This window comes from Myotis davidii, unplaced genomic scaffold (genome assembly GCF_000327345.1).
Source record: "Myotis davidii unplaced genomic scaffold, ASM32734v1 scaffold428, whole genome shotgun sequence".
In the NCBI taxonomy this organism is placed as follows: Eukaryota; Metazoa; Chordata; class Mammalia; order Chiroptera; family Vespertilionidae; genus Myotis; species Myotis davidii.
Genome location: NW_006299834.1, coordinates 3469524 through 3492211, shown reverse-complemented (window position 1 = coordinate 3492211; position 22688 = coordinate 3469524). Strand labels below are relative to the sequence as shown.

The window sequence follows — 22688 nt, the reverse complement described above, 5'->3', positions numbered from 1 at the left end:
TGGGGGGTAGGGGAGGCCGGGGTAGGTCAAGGGAAAAATAAAGAGAGGCCTATGTACCACTCTTTGTAATATTTTAAGCAATAAAACAAAATTTAAAATCAATAAATAAATAAAGGAAAGAGGACACAGAACTAAAATAGACTATTACTGGAAATTAGATAAACTTAGGCAGTAACTTCTTTGTATCAGAGAGAGAGAAAGGGAAGAGCGAGATGGGGATAAGGAGAGGGTAAGGGAGGGAGATATAGAGAAACAGAGAGGGAGAAAATATGGCTTCTCTGAAACAAGATACTATGTAAGAGATCAATATCCAAAGATATTGTATAAAACACATCAAGATGAAAAGCTTGCTAGTTGAGGTAAAGGTTAAAGTAAAAATAAAATTATATACTATTTTTAATTAGGAATCTTTGGCTATAAGCAACAGAAACTCAATTTGAACTGGCTAAGGCAAAGGGCATGGAAAAACCACGAGTTGCAATTGGGCCTCAGGTCCAAGTGAAGCAGAAACTGGAAAACTACCAGGAAGGACTCTTTCTTTTCTCCTCTCCCACCTCTGCTTCTCTCTGTTTAATGCCTTCATCTTCTCCTGCTGCAGACCGGCTTCTTCAATCTGGATATGGATATGGCCCCAAACAGCTCCAGGTTCACCTCATAGTCTGCCACCTGAGAAGTCTCCCTCTTCTTTCCTTCAAATTTGAAAAATCCAGGAGAATAACTCTGTCCCAGCTAGCAAGTCACATGCCCATCAGAATGGCCAGAGAGTGAGATGTTACCCTTGGCAACTCCCATTAGAAAGGTACAGGAGAGTGAGGGGAGGATCAACGGGATAGAAAAGTGAACAAGTAGAAGGCCAACTGAGGAGTCCTCCCAAACTCAAGGCAGAGGACTTTGAGGACATGCAAATCAGAACAACCATGCAACAGACCAATACCCAAGGTTATTCACATTTAAACATTCTGAACACTTCTGTTTCAGAAAATGTTCTAAACAGTGGGGGCACAAGTGAAGAAAAAAAGAGACAAGGACCCTAAACAAGATAAGTCCAGAGAAAAATAAATACTTTAAAGGAGATAAAGAAGAATGATGTGCTAAACATTAATTTGGGGTGTGATCAAGAAATGTCTTGCTGAGGAAGTACCACATCAGTTGAGTCTTGAACAGCAAGAAAAAGCCACCTATGCAGATGTACCAGGAGAAAGCACCTGGCAGAGCCAACAGCTCGGACCTCATTTCTTCATAAAGCCTTTCTGAGAGGAAAACCCCCTCCCGCTCGCACAGACTTGGTCAGGCCCCACTTTCACGCTACACTTATCTTTTATAGTACTTCCACTGTTGGTAATTGCTATTTGATAAATGCCTTTTTCCTCTATCAATGTATAACATCCTTCAAGGCCAGAACTACACTTGTTTGCTTAAGAAATACCTAATGCTTGTTAAATGAATGAATGAGTGAATGAATATGCTGAGAAAAACTTCCCAAATACAGGGAAGGCGTCTATGTAAGTTCATAACTGAATCCAAGTGAAGAGATTTGGAAGCATGCTAAATTCAAAGATCTTGGGCACTGAGATGCACCAACATGAAAGACACAGACCAGACTTTTAGAATTATACCAGTATGTACTGAGCTTCACACAGTAGTTACAAAACATCTTAATATTCCTTTCTCCATTCTGAACCACCAAAACCTACTCTTCTCCCCATATTCCTTTCTCAGTGAATTTTATCTCCATTTTAAAATATGAGCATTCACCTCTTCAAATTCAATAATGTATGTCTATTGGTTGTACATACTAAATACCTTCTAAGCCCATTCTCTCCACTCTATCTCCCTCATCATCTGCTGCGTGTGGTGTTCTAAATTATTTACTTACTAGAGGCCCAGTGCACAAATGTCATGCACTTGGGGGTGGGGGAATTCCTCAGCCTGGCCTGCTCCCTCTTTCAGTCCAGGGGATGTCTGCCTGCTGGCTTAGGCCTGCTCTCCAACGCTGCTGCGGAGGCGGAAGAGGGTCCTGCCACTGCTGCTGCGCTTGGCAGCCGTGAGCCCAGCTTCTGGCTGAGCAGTGCTCCCCCTGTGGGAGAGTACTGACCACCAGGGGGCAGCTCCTGTGTTGAGTGTCTGCCCCCTGGTGGTGAGTGTGCATCACAGCGACCCGTCATTCAGCCATTAGGTCGATTTGCATAGTAGGGTTTTATTATATAGGATTTTTGGCCTCTCTTCCAATCTGCCCTTCACAATGCCTCAGGGATGGGGGATGGGAGGGAGGGGAGAAGTATCCCAAACATTAAGTTATTTTCAAGTTAAAAAAGCTTCAGTCCAGTTGGCACAGTAAGTTCATGCTTCAAATTACCCTCTGCTCTTCTCCAAAAATCACAGCAATAATAGACATCATCAGTCTCAAAAACAAGATAAAAACCTCCATGATCCAGAAATATGAGAGAAATGAAAAGGCAGTGAGCAGGGCTGAAGCCATGGGCTGTTGGGCTCTTGATCTGACACCAGGAGTTCAGCTCCTCAGGTGCCAGGGAATCAGCACTGTCTAACTCTTTGATGTTAGGGGTTATCCATGTTTGTGAGAGAAGTCTTGGAAGAAAGGGGAAAAAAATTCCCCGATAGCTTCCTGGGCTATAATTTATCTGTAGTTGTGGGTCTAGAAGCAAGAGGACACACATGCAGCCTTAAGGCTTGAAACTAAACTAAGCCACCTGCTGGCTCAGTGACACACACCCTAGTATTATCTCAAGCAGGAGCTCTGAGCTACCTTTATAAGGGCTATACTGAAGGCTCAAGGGGAGCTGGGTGGCAGGAACTGAAAAACCAACATAAAGGGAAAAGTGAACAGGAGTGGTTGGGGAATAACATCTCACTCAAAATAAGCTGAAAACTAAAATTCCAAAATAGATTTTTAAAAAATATGTTAATAGTCAATAAAAGAGCAATCACAACAAATTCACTCCAAAAGAAATCAGTATTCTACAGGACTTTATGGGATTTTCTATAAATCAATAATCTATATTGTTATAGGATTTAAACAAAGATTTTGTTGTTTTGTTGTTGATCCTCACCCGAGGCTATTTTTTTCCCCATTGATATTTAGAGAGTGGAGGAGGGGTGAGAGGGAAAACATTGATGTGAGAGAGACAGAAAGTAGATTAGAAGTGAGCAGGGGACGTATGCTTAATAGTGGAGATGGTTATGCAACATTGAGAATGTAATTAATGTCTGAATTGTACATTTAAAATGGCAAGTTTTATGTTATATATATTTTGAGCTTTGAAAATAACATACCAAAGCCATGGAATTGCACACTTTAAATGGGTGAATTATATTATACTGTATATGACATATCTCAATAATGCTGCTTTTAAAAAAGTTACAAAAAGCCCTGGCCAGTGTTGTTCAATGGTCAGAGCATCAGGTTTGATTCCCAGTCAACAACATGTACCTGGGTTGTAGGTTCAATCCCCAACCCCAACTGGGCAGATGAGAGAGGCAACCAATCAATGTGTCTCCCTCACATCGATATTTAATTGAGTTTAAAAGGACTTCTCTCTCTCCTCTCTCTCTCTCTCTCTCTCTCCTTCTTTCCTCCCTCCCTTCCTCTCCCTTCCATTCTCTCTAAAAATCAATGGAAAAATATTGAGTAAGGATTAACAACAAGAAAAAAGTGAAGGATAAAAAGAGAAATTAGGTCTCTCAAGCTATGAAAAGACATGGAAGAATCTTAAATGCATATTGCTCCGTGAAAGAAACCAGTCTGAAAAAGCTACATGCCATTTGATTTCAACTATGGAGACAGTACAAAGATCAGTGGTTGTCAAGGTTTCAACAGGGTGAGGCAGGGGAGAATGAATAGGTGGAGAACAAATGAAATCAGGGCACTTATAAGGTAGTAACTACTGAGTAAACTATCCTATATGATAACAGACCAATAGATACATACCACTATGCATTTTCAAAACCCGTAGTACAGAGTGAATCGTAATGTAACCTAAGGACCTTAGTTAATGATAATCCTATATAATAAAAGGCTAATATGCAAATCGCTGAAAGGTGGGACGACCGGTTGCTATGACACGCGGCAGACGTTCAATGCAGGAGCTGCCCCCTGGTGGTCAGTGTGCTCCCACAGGGGAAACTCTGCTCAGCCAGAAATCGAGCTCATGGCTAGCAAGCCCAGCAGCGGTGGCGGGAGCCTCTTTTGCCTCCACAGCAGCACTAAGGATGTCTGACTAACAGTGGGCCTAAGCCAGCGGTCAGCAAACTGCGGCTTGGCAAACCACGGCTCAGGAGCCACATGCAGCTCTTTGGTCCCTTGAGTGTGGCTCTTCCACAAAATACTGACTTCTGCCCATGGGCCACAAAGTTTCAATCACACTGTACATGCACACCCACACGTGGTATTTTGTGGAAGAGCCACACTCAACAGGCCAAAGAGCCGCATGTGGCTCGTGAGCCACGGTTTGCCCACCTCGGGCCTAAGCCATCAGTTGGACATCCCCTGAGGGTGCAGTCCAGGCTGAGGGACCCCTCCCCCTGGAGTGCACAAATTTCGTGCACCAGGCCTCTAGTACATCAATATTGATTCATCAATTACAACAAATGTACCACACTAATGCAAGATGTTCAATAGGTGAAACCATGTGAGGGTAGGAAAGGGTATGTAAGATCTCTGTACTTTCTGCATAATTTTCTGTAAACTGCTGTAAAAACAGTCTATTTTTAAAAATATACACTTATGGTAACATAGACACTGCACTGAATTATATCCTTTTCTCATTTTTCGTAAGATTATTCACTTTAAGCACAAATAATTTTACACTGGATGGGGAGAAAGTGCTGATTCTTTTACCATTGTAGAAAATCAGGCACTACTGAATCATCTCAGTTCAGTATTCTATTTACCCTTTCCCTATTTCACCCTCTCCTCCACTGACAAAATTATTTTATGACCTAGATTTTATATTCATAAAACCACTTGAATATAGCTCATCTTTGAAGATTCCATAGACTTTGGAAACATTTCCTTATATTTATGACTAAAGTCCAATCTAATTATAGTTATGAATTATAGTGACATTATTTTAGCCATTTGCCATGCCTCCTATTTTATTCACTTTGCTCATTTTCTATGAGGTATTATTTTATCATGAACCTAAGTGTTAGTTTTATACATCCTTTTTGGGGGAAAAAAACAAAATGCTGCCCTCTAAGGCTCTCAAGAGACAACACAAAGGATTAAACTGGAAACCACAACTGTCCCAGAGGAAAGGTAGCTAATACGTTTAGGAACAACTTTTCCCCAGCTCCTGGTTTAAAATGATCCCCTCCCAAGCTCCTACTCTTTACTAGCACACAGTATACACTTCTTTCACTGTTACCTTGGTCTTTTCCAGCTTCATCTATATGTTGAAAATCTTTTAGTATTTGAACTTTACAGAGACCCTCTCGGCAAAGCTGAATAACTTTCTTAGATCCATTCTTGATGAGATAATCCATTAGCATAAGGGATTTATACACATGGCGCCAGTTCTTCCCATGGTCGTTTAGTCTCTGCCATAGCATATTCATAATCTCTGAGAGAGAAATCGTGTTGAAAGTCAGGTCACTGATAGCTAACATCAGGGAACTAGAAGGACCCCAAGGATCATTAGAAGTTGCTTCCCTGACTTTTATTTCAGCTTCTGAGTAATTTTTCACAAAGTTTTTCACTTGCCTCCTGAATGCCATAGGTAAGACAAGTTTGAAGGTGAGATAGGAGAGGAGGGCAATGGCCTAGGAGTGTATGTAACTGCTTTATAAAACCCTTGTCAGGTCATTGGTCCCTGTTTCTGCTGTTCCCAAATACAAATGATTAATCATCATCTTGACAAGGCATCAATTTCCTGCAAAGAAAAGCACACACAAAAATGTAAGTTAATGTCTACTGAACAACAAGTCAGTCTAAAAAATCTAACTTTAGTTTCTAAATCAGCCCCTCACTTACATCAGCCAGAATTGAGGGTATATATAAATGTTTCCACGGTCATTATGAGATAATCTCTCATAAGGGATTGGCCTACTTAATTTAGAGCAATATAACTGGTCTTTCTAGTCCTAATGATTCCTGCAGAAAACATCATTCATCCTCTTTGGCCAGAAATAAAATTATTACAAAGCATTTCATGGACAGTGGACAACTTCGTGTAAGAAAATGGGACTTGGGCCCTTGCTGATTTGGCTCAGTGCATAGAGCATTGGCCCTGGACTGAAGGGTCTCAGGTTCAATTCCAGTCAAGAGCACGTACCTCAGTTGCAGGCTCGATCCCAGGCCCTGGTTGGGGCACGAGCAGGAGGCAACCAATTGATGTATCTCACATCAGTGTTTCTCTCTCTGTGTTTCTCCCCCTCACCCCAACTCTCTCTAAAAAAATCAATGGAAGAATACCTTCGAGTGAGATTAACCAAAAAAAGAAAAGGAAAATGAGACTTGGGCTCTGACATATCATGCGTAAGATTAGCTGTCATACATAAAAATATTAAGTTCTAAAAGTAATTAAGATGGTGAAAATTGAGTCTTAGAGTCACCAAGTAACCCTATGGTCATATTCTTTTTAGAACTACAGGCCATTAGAACCAGATCTAAATGTGGTCTGCTTTCTTGTCAATCAAAAGGGGGAAGGAAGGGTCACCAACTATTAAGACAAGTAGTTGCACCTCAGTGGACTCCACATCTGACTCATGGCACTAAAGCAATGTTTAGTCCCAGTAAGACCAGTACATTCAAGGAAAAGGTTAAATTACTTTCTTTACTCAATTTAAAAAAATAAAGTCTGAGGTTAGAACGGTATGATTCAAACAGTGTAAGAATTTTCCTAAAATCTGAAGTGACAGGCATGTTTCTCTCAGATCTCAAAACAAGTACACAAAGCAAGTCCCATGTAGGTTGATAAAAACACAACAACATTAAAACTTAAAAGGGGTATGCAGCCCCAAAACTTTAAATGATGCTTGTGAATGATCAATTCTCAGGTTACATGAAACTCTTCCCTTTCTTCTTTTTGATTATTTTGTATTAAGGTGGGTCAATTAGTTTGCAATTTCCATAGTGATCACCACTGACGACCACCAAAATAGTACACACCAAATTGATTTCAAGCCCTGTGAGCATCTAGACTCAATGAAGCCTCCACAATCTATAATTAGATTTTGCTAGAGAAAGTGTATACATACAAAAGAAAATGGTTAAAATCCATAACAAATGTGTTTGTTATTTTAATTTTGTTTTGTTTCTCTTCCTTGACCTTCTCAACTCCCAGTTCAGGCTTTATTAATTCCTGTGTGTGTACTTATGGAAGATATAAATTTTCAGAAGCATCCTAAATGAACTATTATGTCCTTTTTTAAAAATAAGAGATAATCTTTTTTTAATACAACACATCCTCAAATAAGCAAGATAGAAAATGCATCAGTTTAATTAAGATTTCTCAGAAAGAGACTATCATCAACCCAGGAAGAAAAAAAGAAGTTGTGTGCTTTTTAATTTTTCTGATTTTTCCTCATTTTCACTTCAAATACAAGCATTTTTATCTGACTCACTACTGCAGCAAAAACCCAGTTTATAACTTATTAAAATTTTCAATCATGAGAGTTTTCTTTTTCTATTGTCCTTTTTCCCCCTCTACCAAGCTCACTAAATGTAGAGATGCACTGTGACATTGGCTTAGAGCAACAAATATTGATCTGTTTCCTCACAACGCTATTAAAAAAAACAACACCCTGTTAGAATCATACCCTTCTGCAATTGAACAACAGTCATTAAAAACCCTTTTTTTTTTCTTTTTGGAGAGCTATCTATATTTTGGTGGGACAAAACCCTAATTTTTAGGCTTTCCTATTTTCTCTAACCTGCATTTTTAAATTAAAAAAATGTTTTCTTAAATGAATTTTCTGCCCCAGAAAACTACCTAAATAATAGCCTTCAATCCATATAGTAGTTTAAAATGGATGTTGTTGGCATCATACCAAAATTAAATACACTTCCAACCATTAGAAAAACCAAAAAGAAAAATATCTGGATACATGAATTAGTATCATTTATTAACATAGGGTACTTTGTAACAAGATAAAGAATATATAAGACACGATCCCACTCTTGATGTGTTCACACTAAGAAGTTCAATTAGCTGTAGCTGTAAATTATATGTTGGTTTATTATGTGTTTTAGACACCTGACTACATGCAAACACTCAATTTACTCAAATCATCAAACACTTGATATTATTAACACAATGATGAGACAAAATTAGTGCCCCCAAAAGGTAAATTTTCATACCAGAATTTGGGTAGTCTGACTACTCAAATCCCTATAATACATAGAAATGGAAGGAAGGAAGATATTCCATACCCCAAATCTATGTCACCTCCTTTGAGAGGCTTTCACTGACCTTGCTACTTATGTCTTCCCATCAAACTCTTTTTAGCACCTGGTATATTTCCTTTATGGACTTATCATGATCTGTACATATGTATTTGTCATTTGCTCTTTGGCTTTCTCCACCACCAGACTGGCCCTTGGGAGCAGGGACCTTGTCCATCTTATTTACCAGTGTAATCCTATTGACTAACATGTACCTAGCACACATAGTAGGTACTCAAGAAACAGGTGTTGGGTGAGTGGCCAAATGGTTGAATGATTCTGCTTTGGGATAAACCTGCATTGATTCTATATCTTTAGATTATAAACATGACATTTTAAAAATATAACCCAGCTCTTGTAATTGTCCAGTAAAACTCTAGAGTATTGAGCAACTGGACACAATCGGAACAACCAACCAGTCGCTATGATGTGCACTGACCACCATGGTGCATGTGCAGAACACAGCTGGTGGAGCAGGTGAGTGGGGGTGCCAAACCAAGGCAGGGAGCCAGTAACTGTCATCAGGACAAGCCCCTAGTAGTTACTGAAAATTCTTTGCTCCCACACGCCATAGTCTTGCCCAGTGCTTGCACCTGCTGCCGGCGCCGGCCCCACTCACACCTGCTACTGGCGCCAGAGCCGCCGCTCGCACCCACTGCTAGTGCTGGCCCCGCTCACACCCACAGTCAGTGCCAGAGCAACTGTTGGCACCCGCTGCCAGCGCCCAGCGCCGGTCCCATTCGCTTGGCGCCATCAGCGGGTTCAAGTGGTGGCTGCCAGCCCTAATTGCCCCTGAGGGCTTTCCACTTCCCCCTGCTCCTGAGGAGTGATCAGGGCAGCAGCTGCAGCTCATACCCACTGCTGGCACTGACCCCAATCACTCAGCACCATCAGCGGGTGTGAACGGGGCCGGCACCATCAGCGCATGGGAACAGTGCCCTCCAACCATTTGACTGGTCGACCAGTTGCTATGTTGTGCACTGACCACCAGGGGGCAGATGCTTCAACTGGTAGGTTAGCTTGCTGCTGGGGTCAGGGCAATTGGGACTGGTGTGAGACGGGCCGGACACGCCCTAGAGCCCTCCACCGTCCCTCCCCAGCCCCGATTGTGATCCGGCCCTGGTCATGAACCGGTGGGGTCCCTCGGCCTGACCTGTGCCCCGTTCACAATCCAGGATCCCTTGGGGGATGTCAGAGAGCTGGTTTTGGCCCGATCCCCGCAGGCCAGGCCAAGGGACCCCACTGGTGCACAAATCCGTGCACCGGGCCTCTAGTAAGAAATATAAAACACAATCCCTACATTAAAAACATATCATTAAGAATCTATTCCCATTAAACAACTCCAAAATTAACAAATGAAGTAGAAGAGGTCTCTTTTCTTTTTAGGTTTATCCACTTTCACAATGCTTTGCCAAAAGCTGTTTCCTCCCACAACTTTGCCTGGATCAATACATTTAACTTATCAAGTGACATTAAACTATTGGTCCACAATTTCTTATCCAAATCCATTGAGGCCAGATGAGTTGTAGAATTCGAACTCAATTTTTAATTTAAATTTTTACTTTTGAAGTGTAATGCCATGCCTGCACTACATATTTGTACATATGTATTTGTCATGATACCCACAGTAAGGTGTGGGGCCACTACCAACAGTCAAACATTAACACGACTGCAAACAAAACCTATAAATATATGGAATAAATGAAGACAAATGGCTCATTTCAGTTCAGGTCTTGGCACCAAATAAGTTAGGGGGGAAATTGGTTTTCAAAACGTGTTGGGTATTAAAATTGAGGCTAAGGGACTGAGTTGCTGAAACGCCTTTTTCCAAAGACAGAAAATCGTAACAAGAACCACATCAAAGAGGCGGGGTGTCAAGAAGCATCTCTAGAAACATGGATTTAGGGCAGCGCGATCATGAGCAGAAAACAGCTCTTGTGTGTGTTTGTGTAAGTTCTGCCTGTAGACATGAGCTCAGCTCAGGAGGAAATAAGGTCTGACCAAACTGGTTCCTATAAAATGATTATAAGAGAACACCGTGACATTAGATGTACCTGTCCCGATGGAAAGAACGTTGTCGGAGCCCCTCCCGGGTGTTCATTAACGAACTCTATTCGTTTTCCGGCGTTTACCATGTGACGGGCTCCATTCTAGGAACTGGAGCAGATCCGGTGCACAAGCCACCGTCACCGCCCTCCGGAGTCATTGGCTACGCTTTGCTGCGAGCTCACGTGCACCTGTCTCATCTCATTAGTTTAACAAGGATCCCAAAGGCAGGATGGGAGGCCCTGCTCTGCCACCTCCTCTCTGGGCCTCAGGTCCCCCGCTGCCGCCAAAGGACTCATCACAGGCAGGACGGTTAAGAGGAAGAAAGGAGATGCTGGGAGGAATTCTGTACGCGAAGGGTGTTGGCTGAGAGGGAGTCGACTTCCAGCGACTGCCCTCTGAGAGCTCTCAATGGACTTGGGAGGGGGAGGCTGGGCGCGGAGAAGCTTCTAGAAAGCGGGAGTGATGGGATGGTGTCACACAGCAGGGACCTTCCCTCACGCAGACTGTGAGGATCTCGGCCCCCTTTCACCGGTTCTCCCACCAAAGGAGACAGGAGCTAAGCGGGTCCTCCACGCCGACCTCCGACCTCTGTTACCGCCCCCTCCTCCAAAGGGAATCTACCTGAGCAGAAAGTCCAGCTCTCCTGTCGGGACCTTTTCCCACTCAAATTCACGCCCACGGCTCCCCAGGAATATCCGCCTCCTCCAACCAGGCCCAAGTGCCTTTGCCCCGTCCCACTTCCGCTTTCCCACTTCCGGCCCTCACTTCCGGATCCTCACTTCCGGTCGCTCGCTCGCTTGCCTTCTCTCCTCGGTCTGGTGCGTGCGACTCCCAGGGCCTCGAGCGTGAGGGGTGCGCGGGGTTAAACCCAGCTTGCGAGGATCCGGATCCGGTGGGACGAAGGTAAATGTCTTCATTGAACAATCTGTTGAATTTGGTGCGGCCCTACGCCTCCTTTCAAAGAGTACATGTTACAGTTTTGTGTTGGTGTAATGTGAACTGACGAGAAGTGCCATCCGCAGCCGATGTCCACCTCAAAGGACAAAGCGTGTAAAAAAGTCGTGTCTAGAGATGGGAAGAGCAGTGTGCGTGATGGGCAGTGACGGAGAGCCCCCAGTGATGACCTGCGGTAGGCCCTGGAAGCTTCCGCTAGTCTCTAGTGAACACCCACTAGGTGCCGGGCACCCCACCAAGCAGTCAGCACGATCCAGTGCCCCGGGGTGTGCAGGCTGGAGGAAGTGGAGTGACAGCCACCGTCACTGAAGACTGTGACAGACGTGTATGGCGGCGTCATAAGAGGAGCAGGCATCTAATGATGCCGGGGAGTGTTTCAGGGCAGGTTTCACCGGAGCGTTTACATTGGATTTGAACCTTAAGAAATGACAGGGAGGTTATTGAATAAGCAAAGTAGAGGAGGCCGTTGGAGGCTAAGGACCCCTCGTGTGTAAAAGCCTGAATGCTGAGCGGGCTTATTGCCTTGGGAAACCTGCCAATACTGTCGTTACTATGGCTATGGCACCGGCTGTTAGCAGAACAGCGGAGGGAGATGACGTGGCCAGAGGAAAACCAGGTCATGAGGGACCTTGTACATGCTGCTAGGTGGTTTTATCCAGTAGGCGTTGGAAATATAAGCAAACCTATGTTTGAAAGCATGCTGGTGGCGGAGTGGAATACTTCAGCATTCTCCGAGGATGGAGGGAAAGGACTCAGAGAATAGGAAAATGCTTAGTAGATGCAGGTAACATTTGTTTTTTGTTCCTACTACTTCCAATAATTATAATTTTTGCTGACACGTAGTTAGGTACCTATCATCTAAAATGTAGGAGATACGAAAGAAGTTGGTCTGCTTGAAATATTGCTTAGCCGACTGTAATATGGAGGAGTGGGGGTAGCAGCAGAGCGAAACAGAAAATGTGGCCAGGAAAGAGATTGTCCAGGGCCATGAATGTCATGCTAAAGGGCTATTCTATAAAGTAAGGGGAGAGGAGGAGGACAAACACAGGTCTTTAATATATGGAGTTATAGTTTATGAAGATTTTTTTCTAAGCATATCTTATGTAAATTTCAAAGGAACTCTGAAAAGTAGGCATTAATTATCCCATTTTACATATTGAGGCAGTGAGCTTGGGGAACATGCATTCATTCTGCATGATTGAGCACCTGCTGTGTGCCAAGCACTCTGCTGAGCCACGGAATACAAGGAAATTATAGTCTAATATCTCCTAGAGGAGGCAGGAATAAATCAGCAATTATAATAGGTTGCCATGAAAAAGGCAAGGATAAAGTGATATGGGAGCAAAAAAGGGATTTGTCTGAATCTACAAAGTTAGGGAAGGCTTCCTGGAGTAGGTGAACTTGAGCTGAGTTTGCAGGAACAAATAGGTTACATCATGGCCCACAGTTATTCAAGTAGCATTCAGCTAGCAAGTGATTTAGCCGGAACTTGAACGCAAATGTGCTGTGTCCAGTTCTGTGCCCTTTCCCCTACCCTAAGGATTAATCTTTGGTCCTTGATGTTGAGCTCCGTTGATATTCTCCATCACAAGTCTACCTGTTGTATTTTGAGAAGGGCATTTTAAACCCATTCATTTTCTCCTTTTAGACTGAATATCTGGATAAATTTAAAAGGGAGTGGATCAGGCTCTGCGTAAGTGTAGTGCTACCTACCGAGTGGAATTAACTCTGTTAAAGTGCCATTCTGTAAGAGGTCCTTTTTATCTGCTTTCCTCCATTTGGGGGCACCATAATTTAGTTGCAGTACTGTAGTATTCGCCAAACACAGACATCGTTTTACAATAATAACTTGGTGTGTTCCTCCCCACCCCCGAAACCCAGTGTTTTATAGAAGTCAGCAACGTTTTCTTCTCTTGATTTCTAGGGCATAGCTGCTCCTTCTCATCTCTTTGGCTGGTTTCTTCTCGTTTCTCTGACCCTCTCAACTTTGGAGTGGCCTGTTCTCTGTATTTATTCTTTAGGCGGCTTTATCCAGTCTCACAGCTTTTGACACCCTTCTCTTTCAACAACTCTCAAATGTTTCATTATCAGTTCTAACCTCTCCTGACCAGCCCCTCTACTGGTATTTCTCATAGACATCTCAAATTTAATATGTCCCGAACCAAATTCTCGACTTTCCAAACCTGCTCCCCCATCTCAGTAAGTGACACATCCTTGCTTCTGGTTTCTCAGGCCATGACCTTGGAGTCATCATTGACTCGTCTCTTGGTCACACCATGCATCATATTCATGAGCTCATCTTTCATACTAAATCTGGGTAATATGTGGTCCATAGTTAATAAATGGTATATCAGTGACACATTCTAATACACAATAAAATAACAATATCTGTGTTTCCAGACTTTATGGACACCCTGTATATTCAGAATTCAGTTACTTCCACAACCTTCACTTCCCACAAGCTGTCTTAGGTTGCCATCATCTCTTGCCAGGAATAGTATAGTAGCCTCCTGACTGGTCTCCCTGCTTCTGTTCTTGCTCTCTTATAATCTAATCTCAACACAACAACTGGAGCGATCCTTTTAAAACTTAAAACCCAAGTCAGATCATATATGCTATTATCCAGTTCATAATCTTCCATTGACTCCCATCTCACTCAGAGTAAAACCCAGAGGCCTTGCCATGGCTAGCAAGGCCCTAATGTTCTGGCCCCTGTGTCTCTCTAACCTCCATCCCGACAGGCTTGCTCCACCTTAAGCCTTTGCATCTGCTGGTCCCTGTACCTGCACAAGCTGTTTGCCCAGAGAGCCATTAGGCTGGCTCCATGGCTTCTTTTGGACTTTGCTCAAATGTCCTTTGATCTCCCAGTAAAATCACAACCCCCCACCTCAGCCACACTCCCTATGACTCTTGCCCCGTTTTATGTTTCTCTGTGGTAATACAACCATCTGACACGCGTCCTGTTTCTCCTTGTGCCAGAAGTAAGATTCAGGATGGTAGGAGCTAAGTTTTGTTCACTGATACATTCCCGGCACTTAGAACAGGCCTGACACAAAGTAGGTGTTCAAACATTATTTACTGAATGAATGAGAAGAGAGTGACTGGATCTCCACTGTTGAATAAGAAGTACGTATTACCATAGAGTTAGATTAAACATGGTTATGCACAAGAAGTTCTAATGTTAACAACGATTCCCTCAAAAAGAATTGCTAAAAATTTTTAAACAAGTGTAGTTTTAAAAGAAAAATTCTCCATTGTAGATAAGTTGAGATTTCACATATTCCTAAACCCTCCCAATTTGGCTTATATTCTTCTGAGTGTCCACGATGGTGAGGGCTGAAATGCTGGCAATCTCACATTACAGTCTTTATTCTAAGGCTCTGCCTTTGCACTTGTTCAGTGACAGAGCTGTTATGAAGTAAACCAATAAGTGGCCTTGCTACCCTACCAATATGCTCTCTCACATCTGCTGATTGTTACTTACTACTGAAATAACTTCTCTTTAGAGATTTTTCTGTTCTGCACTCTGCCCATACTTGTTAGGGGAGGGGTTATGTTCTGCTCCCTGGAATGCAGCATCCTGTGGAAAAGTAACTTCCTCATTAAGGTGCAAGCTAAAAACACCATGGTACTTCCTATAGAGCACTACTCAACTTTTCCTTTCTTCCCACTCCCCAGCCATGGAAGTTTAGGGATTCAGTTTTTAACCAGTAACTTGGGATAAGGACTGTGGCCAGAGGATTCAGTGTTTGAAAACCAGCAGTGGAGCTGCTGAGGACACTGAGGCCAACCTTGAGATGTCATTGTTTTAAAATCAGCAACATGTTGTTATCTTGAAATTTCTATCTTTATAAAGTGTGGAAAAAATGGGGACCCTGTTCAGACACAACTTGAATTTAAGGAAATTCAACACGCTGGCATTATTTAAAAGTCCTTCTTTAAAGAGTTGGGAGTAGCAAATTACTTCTTTTACCTCATTAACAAATACAGGTGTCCCCAGAAAATGTATACACATGTTAACAGTTCAATTTTGAAATTGAAATGTATGTTATTAAACACTGTCTTTATAATTATTCAGTGTGTGTATATATTTTTGGGACACCCAATATTTACTGAACATCTGCCTACTATGGCCAAGGTACTCTGCTGATTCTACACCAGATTCTTCTTTTCTATTTCAATTTTTAAAAAAGAAAATCATTCCCAAATAAAAGTTCTAAGGGGTAAATCTTGAGCAAGGTTTAGGCATAAAGGGGCAAAGAGATAGAAAAGGATACCATGTCACAGTATAGAATAAGTTTCCATTTTAGAACCCCAAATTGAGTCTTATGTAATACCTTTCTTCTTAGTCTTCAAGGGATTGATGTTAGGAATATCCTGTGAGCCAACAGTTTCCTCTTTGTCGTGGGTCCAGTTCCCCAACTCTGAATGAAATAGAAACGTGTCTAATTTTGTGCAAAAGATGCAGCATTGCAATCCATTTTCCAACAAGAGAAAAGAGAGAGAAAGAGGACTTCACAAGTTGTACTTGTTATGGGAGGGAGGAACTTAGAGAGGCGGGTGAGTTATAAATTTGAAGATAAGAACTAAGAAAGTTGAGGTGACTGTTGGGGTCCAGCCCATCAGGTCCAGGGGTTCCCATAGGTGTGGACAGAGTCGGCGAAGAAGGAATAACACAGAGGCAGCATTCAGGTGATCATCATATCCAGGTTCTCTTTTATTGTCTACATCTATATTTAAACGCCAGGGGAAAATTCCCACCTGGGGAAACAACTTTTCTTGAGAGGTGACTCTGGTTAAGACACATTGCGCCAAGAAGGGGAGCAAACATATCAAGAACAGTATGCCATATACGCCAGGTCCCTTGAAACATATGCTGTGCAGATGTTTCTTCCCTGCAGCAACTGTGTCAAGCAGCGAGGATGGACCGGCTTCCAGCAGGTGACAAAAATCTTAAGGCAGTAAAAAAAAAAATCTTAAAATTTCAGAAATCCTTTAGTCCAACCAACTCAAGAGAAAGTGACTCCCAGAAGTTGAAGCAGCCAGGCCCAGTTCATGCCCTGCCTGTGGTAAAACATGTCGGAACGCATCCTGGCTCAGCTTGTCTCTTTCTTGTTTGTTTGTTAAGGGTAACATTACGGGCTAAGTGCACTGAGAATGCATTTTCCCTGGGATTTTAATATTGTGAGAGAACCAGAGTGGTATTAAGTAAGTGCCCCTAAGAATTCTTAATGTTTCTGTGGATGTTTGGCTATACCAAGAGAAAGTGAGCGTTTTCCTTAAGACCAGCAGCAGCTTGCGAATAGATCCTCTCCAGGATTAGAAATTTTCTTATGTGAACATAATGGTTCAGGGGGAAATTTGTTAAAACTGAAACCACGCATAAAGAAGCATAGTGTTTCAGTGAACCTCCTGCATTTTAGCTCAACTCTGGCAGCAAGAAAACAAAACCACATAACCTACGGCTCACACCCAACTCTCTGAAGCCCATATCTGCTAGTTCCTGTGTGGTTTGCCTGCACACTGCAGGACTGACTGGGGGTAGTTTGGAGGAGGGAGTAAGAAGTAGGGAGGAGGAGGAACTTTAATGTTTCTGTGAGCGTGCACCCTCTTTTTAGTGTGGTAGTTGGAAGACAGCGCAAGGTGTATCTGTACTCTGAAATGCAGTAATTTGTATGTGAATGCATCTTCCTTCTTGCAGGAGAGGATTCTAACTCGGTGTCAAAGCCAAGATACAGACTCAACCGCTTCTCTTCTAAAAGGTATGTCATTATACAACGTCGGTCCACATTCTCTAGACATCTTGAACAGTTTTATAATTTGCAGAATGCCCTCTATGAGTCAGTCCTAATTAAAATGAACCCCATGGGCTCTCCAAATATTGCTTTTAATGCTTTGGTCCATCAGCTAAGGTCTCTAAATCTTTTGCTGTGGCAATGGTTGTGTGATAGGATTTGACTTCTATCTGGCAAGTGAACTAGAAGAAGGCCTGTTCCTTACCCAGCGCATTACAGAAAAATACCTCCACTGACTGGCTTCTGAGCCAGATCAGAGAGAGACTTTGGGCCCTGGGATTACCAAGGTGAAATTTCACTTCACCATAGTCAGCATTTAATTCAGGCTGGGGAGTGGAGGTGAGGGGCTGAGCAGCAATGAATGAACACTAGTACTCTGAGGTCGGGATTTCTCTTATTGCTCTCATTTCTACTTCTGTTTGTATTTATGTTGCCTTAACAAAGAACTCCAGTTTGGGTTTCTTTACAAAAAGAAAACATTGTGTTGAAATAGATTTTGAGAAGAGTGCTGTCTATCTTTGTCTCTTTATTAACTGTTAACGCTATATCCCTAAGACTATCTGTAGTTCGGGCACCAAGCCTTAAGACATCTACTCTATGCTCTTTGCCCCACCTGTTCCTGAATGTGAGGATTGAACACACCCGCCAAGGATTTTACTAACGTTAAAATATTGTATTGAAACACAATTTGGGGGGTGGGGGGGAATATTATATTTATATACCCCAAATTAGGCCTTGTTAATTAAGGCCATGCTCTTAATTTGCACATTACTGAAAATAAGCATCCCTAGATCAATTAAGAGAGGAAAAAATTAGGATCTAAAAATCCAATGGAAAGGATTACATGTTGCTTATGTTGTGTCATCTGAGAATGGGAAACCTCAGGCTGAAGACTCTTTTCTATACAACTACATTTATTATAGATTGTTTAGCTCCTTAGTGGTCCCCTCTCCCCTTTTTTTCTTATTTTTGGTTTCAGAAAGAACATTCACTGTAAGTATATTCTGCTTTAACAAGCTAGTGTAATTTTTTATAAAGCTTAATATTTATAAAATAATTTAAAGTGATTCTCTTTACAAAAGGATCCATTGTTAAATAAAGAAAACTATGTAAATAGTCAGCTAAGTGCATTTAAATTTCAAGTTTTAAAAATTCTGATTTGTACTCTCTTTGAGAATTATTTTGTGGTTTTTATTAAAGAGAGACAGCTCTATATCATTGAATAAAATTACCTTTTTAGATTGAACTGGGAGTGTCTCCCCTGTAGTAAACTGTAATCTTATTCTCCCTAAATTGTAACAGATTTTATCTTTTTAAAAAGACTTTACTGAAGCAGAGGGGAAGGAGGTGATCAATTTGTTCAATATGAAGAAATATCGCTATTGCTAATATAATATCCTTTAGAATTTTTTCCACATCTTAGACCCTGATGAAAATCCCTTTTATTTTTTTTAATCTCAGTAGTTCTATGTCTGCCTTATAGGGATATTATAAGAATAAATGAGTTAACATAGATATGAAGTGCCTTAGGAAAATGGCACTATGAAAATGCAAAATGATACCATTATTATTTTTTTAATCTTGATCATTTTCTTCCCACCTCTTTTTTTTTTTTATGAAGAGTGTTGATTCTAAATGTGGCCCTTAAAAGCAGACTTTAAATTGAGATTTTTGAGCTGAATCACCAACTGGCTGACTGGAATGAACATGTTATCACTGGTGGAAAACAGCGCTGACTCTAGTGATGCTATTTTACACTTCATAGATGTGTAAGAATCTTAGTAAAATGAATACAGTACATTTTCATTTGTGGGTTTAGGGAAAATACTAATTATATAGGACAAATTTATGCATTAGGGAAAAACAAGAAGGGCTAAGGGTAAATAATCAGTAATTATAGATGAAATGTGTAAACTAAAGGATTTCTCAGCAGTACATAAGATTGTCCAGAAGCAGCATGTTATCTAAATTACAGTTTTGGGTGTCCGGATCACTGAATTGACAGAAACACATTATCTAGAGCCCTCAGGTCTGGAATGAGGAACATGGTCAGACTTAAGTATGTTATCTAAATTACAGTTTTGGGTCTCTGGATTCTTCCCACCTCTTATACAAAGTATATCTCACTACCTAAAGCCAACTCTTTGAGAACCATTGCCTTCTGGACGAGCTGAAAATGACTCTAGTTTCCACATATTTATTGATTCTCAGAGAATCACATCCACTGGTGTTGGTGACTGTAGGGTTCATGCCGAAACTTGAGCAAAACTTGCCTCTTTTCCTGAATCAAGAAAAGGCTACAATTGTTCAAAAATGTGTCATTAAGTGTGAGTCCATCAGTATTTTCTAAACAAGTAATAGTAGTTGCTTCTGGATTAGTCCTAGGGACAGATTTTTCATTTTCGTGCCCTTGCAAAACAAACTCAAAACTTGGTCAAGAATCTTCATGTCCTAAGCTATTTGAATCAAAGGATAGGGTCAAATGGCCCCCATTTTGTCCATCTCAAGTATTTGCCCAGCATATCTTGATCCATAAAGAAACAACACAACCTCCTCTCCCTCTCCCTCTCCATCTATTACTCTCTCCCTCCCTCCCTCTCTCTCTCTCTCTTCCTCTCTCCCTGTCTCTCTCCACTTTGCAATCCTCAGAAAAGCGTACTTCATACATAAATGAACATTGACAAACGTTTATTGGGCATTTACTATGTGTTAGGTACTGAAATCTCTTCAACAACTATTATTAAGTTTTCAATAAGCTTGAGCCAATAGGAATTTAGTAACTTTTTTAAAAAAAAATTTCTTTTTAAATATTAATTCAGAGGCAAACGTTTTAGGGAAATAAAACATAAAACTATTACTAAGTACATGAAAATAAAAGTCCTACATGTTCTCCAAAGATGTAAGGCATATATCTTATGAAGGAAGTGAAGAAAATGTTCAAAGTTAAAGTTGAAATATTGGTACAATTAACACCTCTATAACACCTAGATTCAACAGTTGTGAATTTATTGCTATATTGGTTACATTTGTATGTGATTTCTTTCTGAACTACTTGTAAGTTATAGGCAAAATGACATTTCATCTCTAAATAATTCAGTACATCTAAGAATAAGGACATTTGCCTGTATTACTACAATGCCATCCATTATACCTAAGAAAATGATCAGTAATTCCTTAATATTATCTAATATCTAGGCCCTATCTAACTTTCACCATTCGTCCTTGAAATTTCTTCCATACCTAAATAAAAACAAAACAAAACTAGATCTAATTGTTAAAAAGGAAAGCACATTTTTGCCTTGGTGTTTTATGTCTTTTTATTTGACATTGAATTTTTTAAAAGGTTAGACCATTTATCTTGTGGAATGTTCCACATTCTGGATTTGTTGTTGCCTCCTGATATCATTTCATTTCTTCCTTTACCCCATGTATTTCCTGTAAGCTCAAAGTTAGACCTAAAGCATTTATTATATTGCGAGGGAGCGTTTGTTACAAGGTACTCTATATTGCATCTCACCAGGAGGCACCGAATGCCAGGTTGTCCCTCTATTTGTGATGCTCAGTTTGATCGTGGTTCAAGGTAGCGATGTCACTCCAGGGATCTCTGTCCCAAAGCTACTTTTTCTCCTTTGCAATTGAGAAGTAACCTGAGCAGGTGACACTTTGGCACATGGTAATATCCTGTGTCCCAACAAACTTCACCAATGACTTCAGGCAATAATCCTTGCCTAAATCGACTAATCCTGTAGGGGTCATGTACATCTTAGTACACTTTGAAGAAGGATTACACATACAAATTCATCATTATCAGCAGCAACAGCAGATATTTATTTTTTATAAGTATTTTTTACTTTTAAAAATTTTATTGTTTGATTTTAGAGAGAAAGAAAGGAAGGGAGAGATAGAAAGAGAAACAATGATTTGTTGTTCCACTTTGTGCATTCACTGGTTGGTTCTTGTATGTGCCTTGACCGGGGATCCGGCCTGCAACCTTGGCGTATCGGGACGATGCTCCACCCAACTGAGCTACCCGGCCAGGGCAACAGGAGATATGTTATTGAGTGTATATGTTCAGGTAACAACAACAACAAGTAACATTTACTGAATGCTTGCTGTGAAGCCAGACAGTCTGGGTTTGAGGCCAATCCTTCAGTTACTAATTGGGCCAACTGGGACGAGTTACTCAGTCTTTCTGTGTATAGCTTTAGTTTCTTAAGCTATAAAATGAGAGTAATAATTGCACCTATCTTATCGTATCATTTTGAAGATGAAATAATTTATACATATAAAGTTCCTAAAACAATGTCTCTTATTTGCCTGGTCTGGCACTTAGCAAGTATTAACTTATTTGCTTCTCATAATGGCACAATGAAATAAGTGCTAATATTATCCTTTCACAAGTGAGGAAACTGAGGTACAGAGAAGTGAGGTAACTTGCACAAGGTCACTTAACTAGTATGTGGTAGAGTCCAGATTTGAACCCAGATGGTCTGATTCCAGAGCATTCTGTATAAAGACTGGCATCTGTCAGGGAGAAGTGACACAAATGAAACTGAATGGAAATCAGTAATAGGACCCTTCACTCCCCAAGCTCCACCACCACCATCCAAGTTTTAAGTTAAGTTATTGAAAATCTGGGAGTATTGCTACCAAAATATGTTTTTGGTTTTGTTCATCTAAATTAGAGCAATAGATGAGTTTACTTATTGCATTTATGTAGCTTAAGGATCTGTATGAGGGACTTTAAACATAAAGGATAATACTAGGAACTGAAAAATGTAGAATGATGAAGGAATAGGAAGGAAAAAACTGAAAGGAATAATAGGAGAAGGGAGTTAGGAGACCTCAGAGCCTCAGGACACAAGATGATATTTTGACATATCATTTTCCACATTCCTGTGCTGTATAAGATGTTACTGCTAAAACACAAGAGTGTAGCCATTGTCAGATTTATAAAAGACCACACTGGATTTCTTCATGGGACAAAGGATGAGTCTTGTTAGAAGGTGACTTCCCTAATTGGTTATCTCATGCTCTCAGACATCCGTAAATCAGTCTGGCTTCTGAAGCAACTACACAGAAAGGCCTTACAAGCTGGGGATCAGTCCCTACCCCTTCATTAACATTACAAAAGGGTTCCAGTGCTGTCTTATTTGCTCCTTTGATTGCCATTACAGAAAACTCTCAAGTGTAATTTACTGAAGAGAACTAAAAATAAATGAGAAAAAAATCCAACATTAATAATGTTTTCATGCATTTCTAACACAGTCATTGCTAAATTGTTTCCGCCTTTTTTATGTTTTTTAATGAAAAGCACTCTAATTGATCAATTGGTCACGAATAATACTTTTCCATTTGTTTTTCTCCACACCTCTCAGCCTTCCAGAACCACAGGTTTAATGTGGCAGCCTACAAATGGTGTATGATTGGTGTCTTTTGTCTGGTGCTTTGTCAGAAAATACTGGAAACAATCTGCTGGGAACTCA

General features: G+C 41.1%; 2 protein-coding genes across 2 annotated transcripts in view; one reads left to right on the top strand and one right to left on the bottom strand.

Moving 5' to 3' along the window:
- ENTHD1 (ENTH domain containing 1) overlaps positions 1–5736 on the bottom strand; it is a 77866-nt gene extending 72130 nt beyond the window's left edge. Inside the window, exon 1 of the mRNA XM_006776013.1 lies at positions 5388–5736. Within this exon, the coding sequence (XP_006776076.1) occupies positions 5388–5736 (349 nt within the window). The remainder of the gene's footprint in view (positions 1–5387) is intronic.
- Positions 5737–16991: 11255 nt separating this feature from the next.
- The window catches only part of GRAP2 (GRB2-related adaptor protein 2), a 63969-nt gene continuing 58272 nt past the window's right edge, over positions 16992–22688 (top strand). Inside the window, exon 1 of the mRNA XM_006775982.2 lies at positions 16992–17169. The gene's annotated coding sequence lies outside the window, so the exon portion shown is untranslated. The remainder of the gene's footprint in view (positions 17170–22688) is intronic.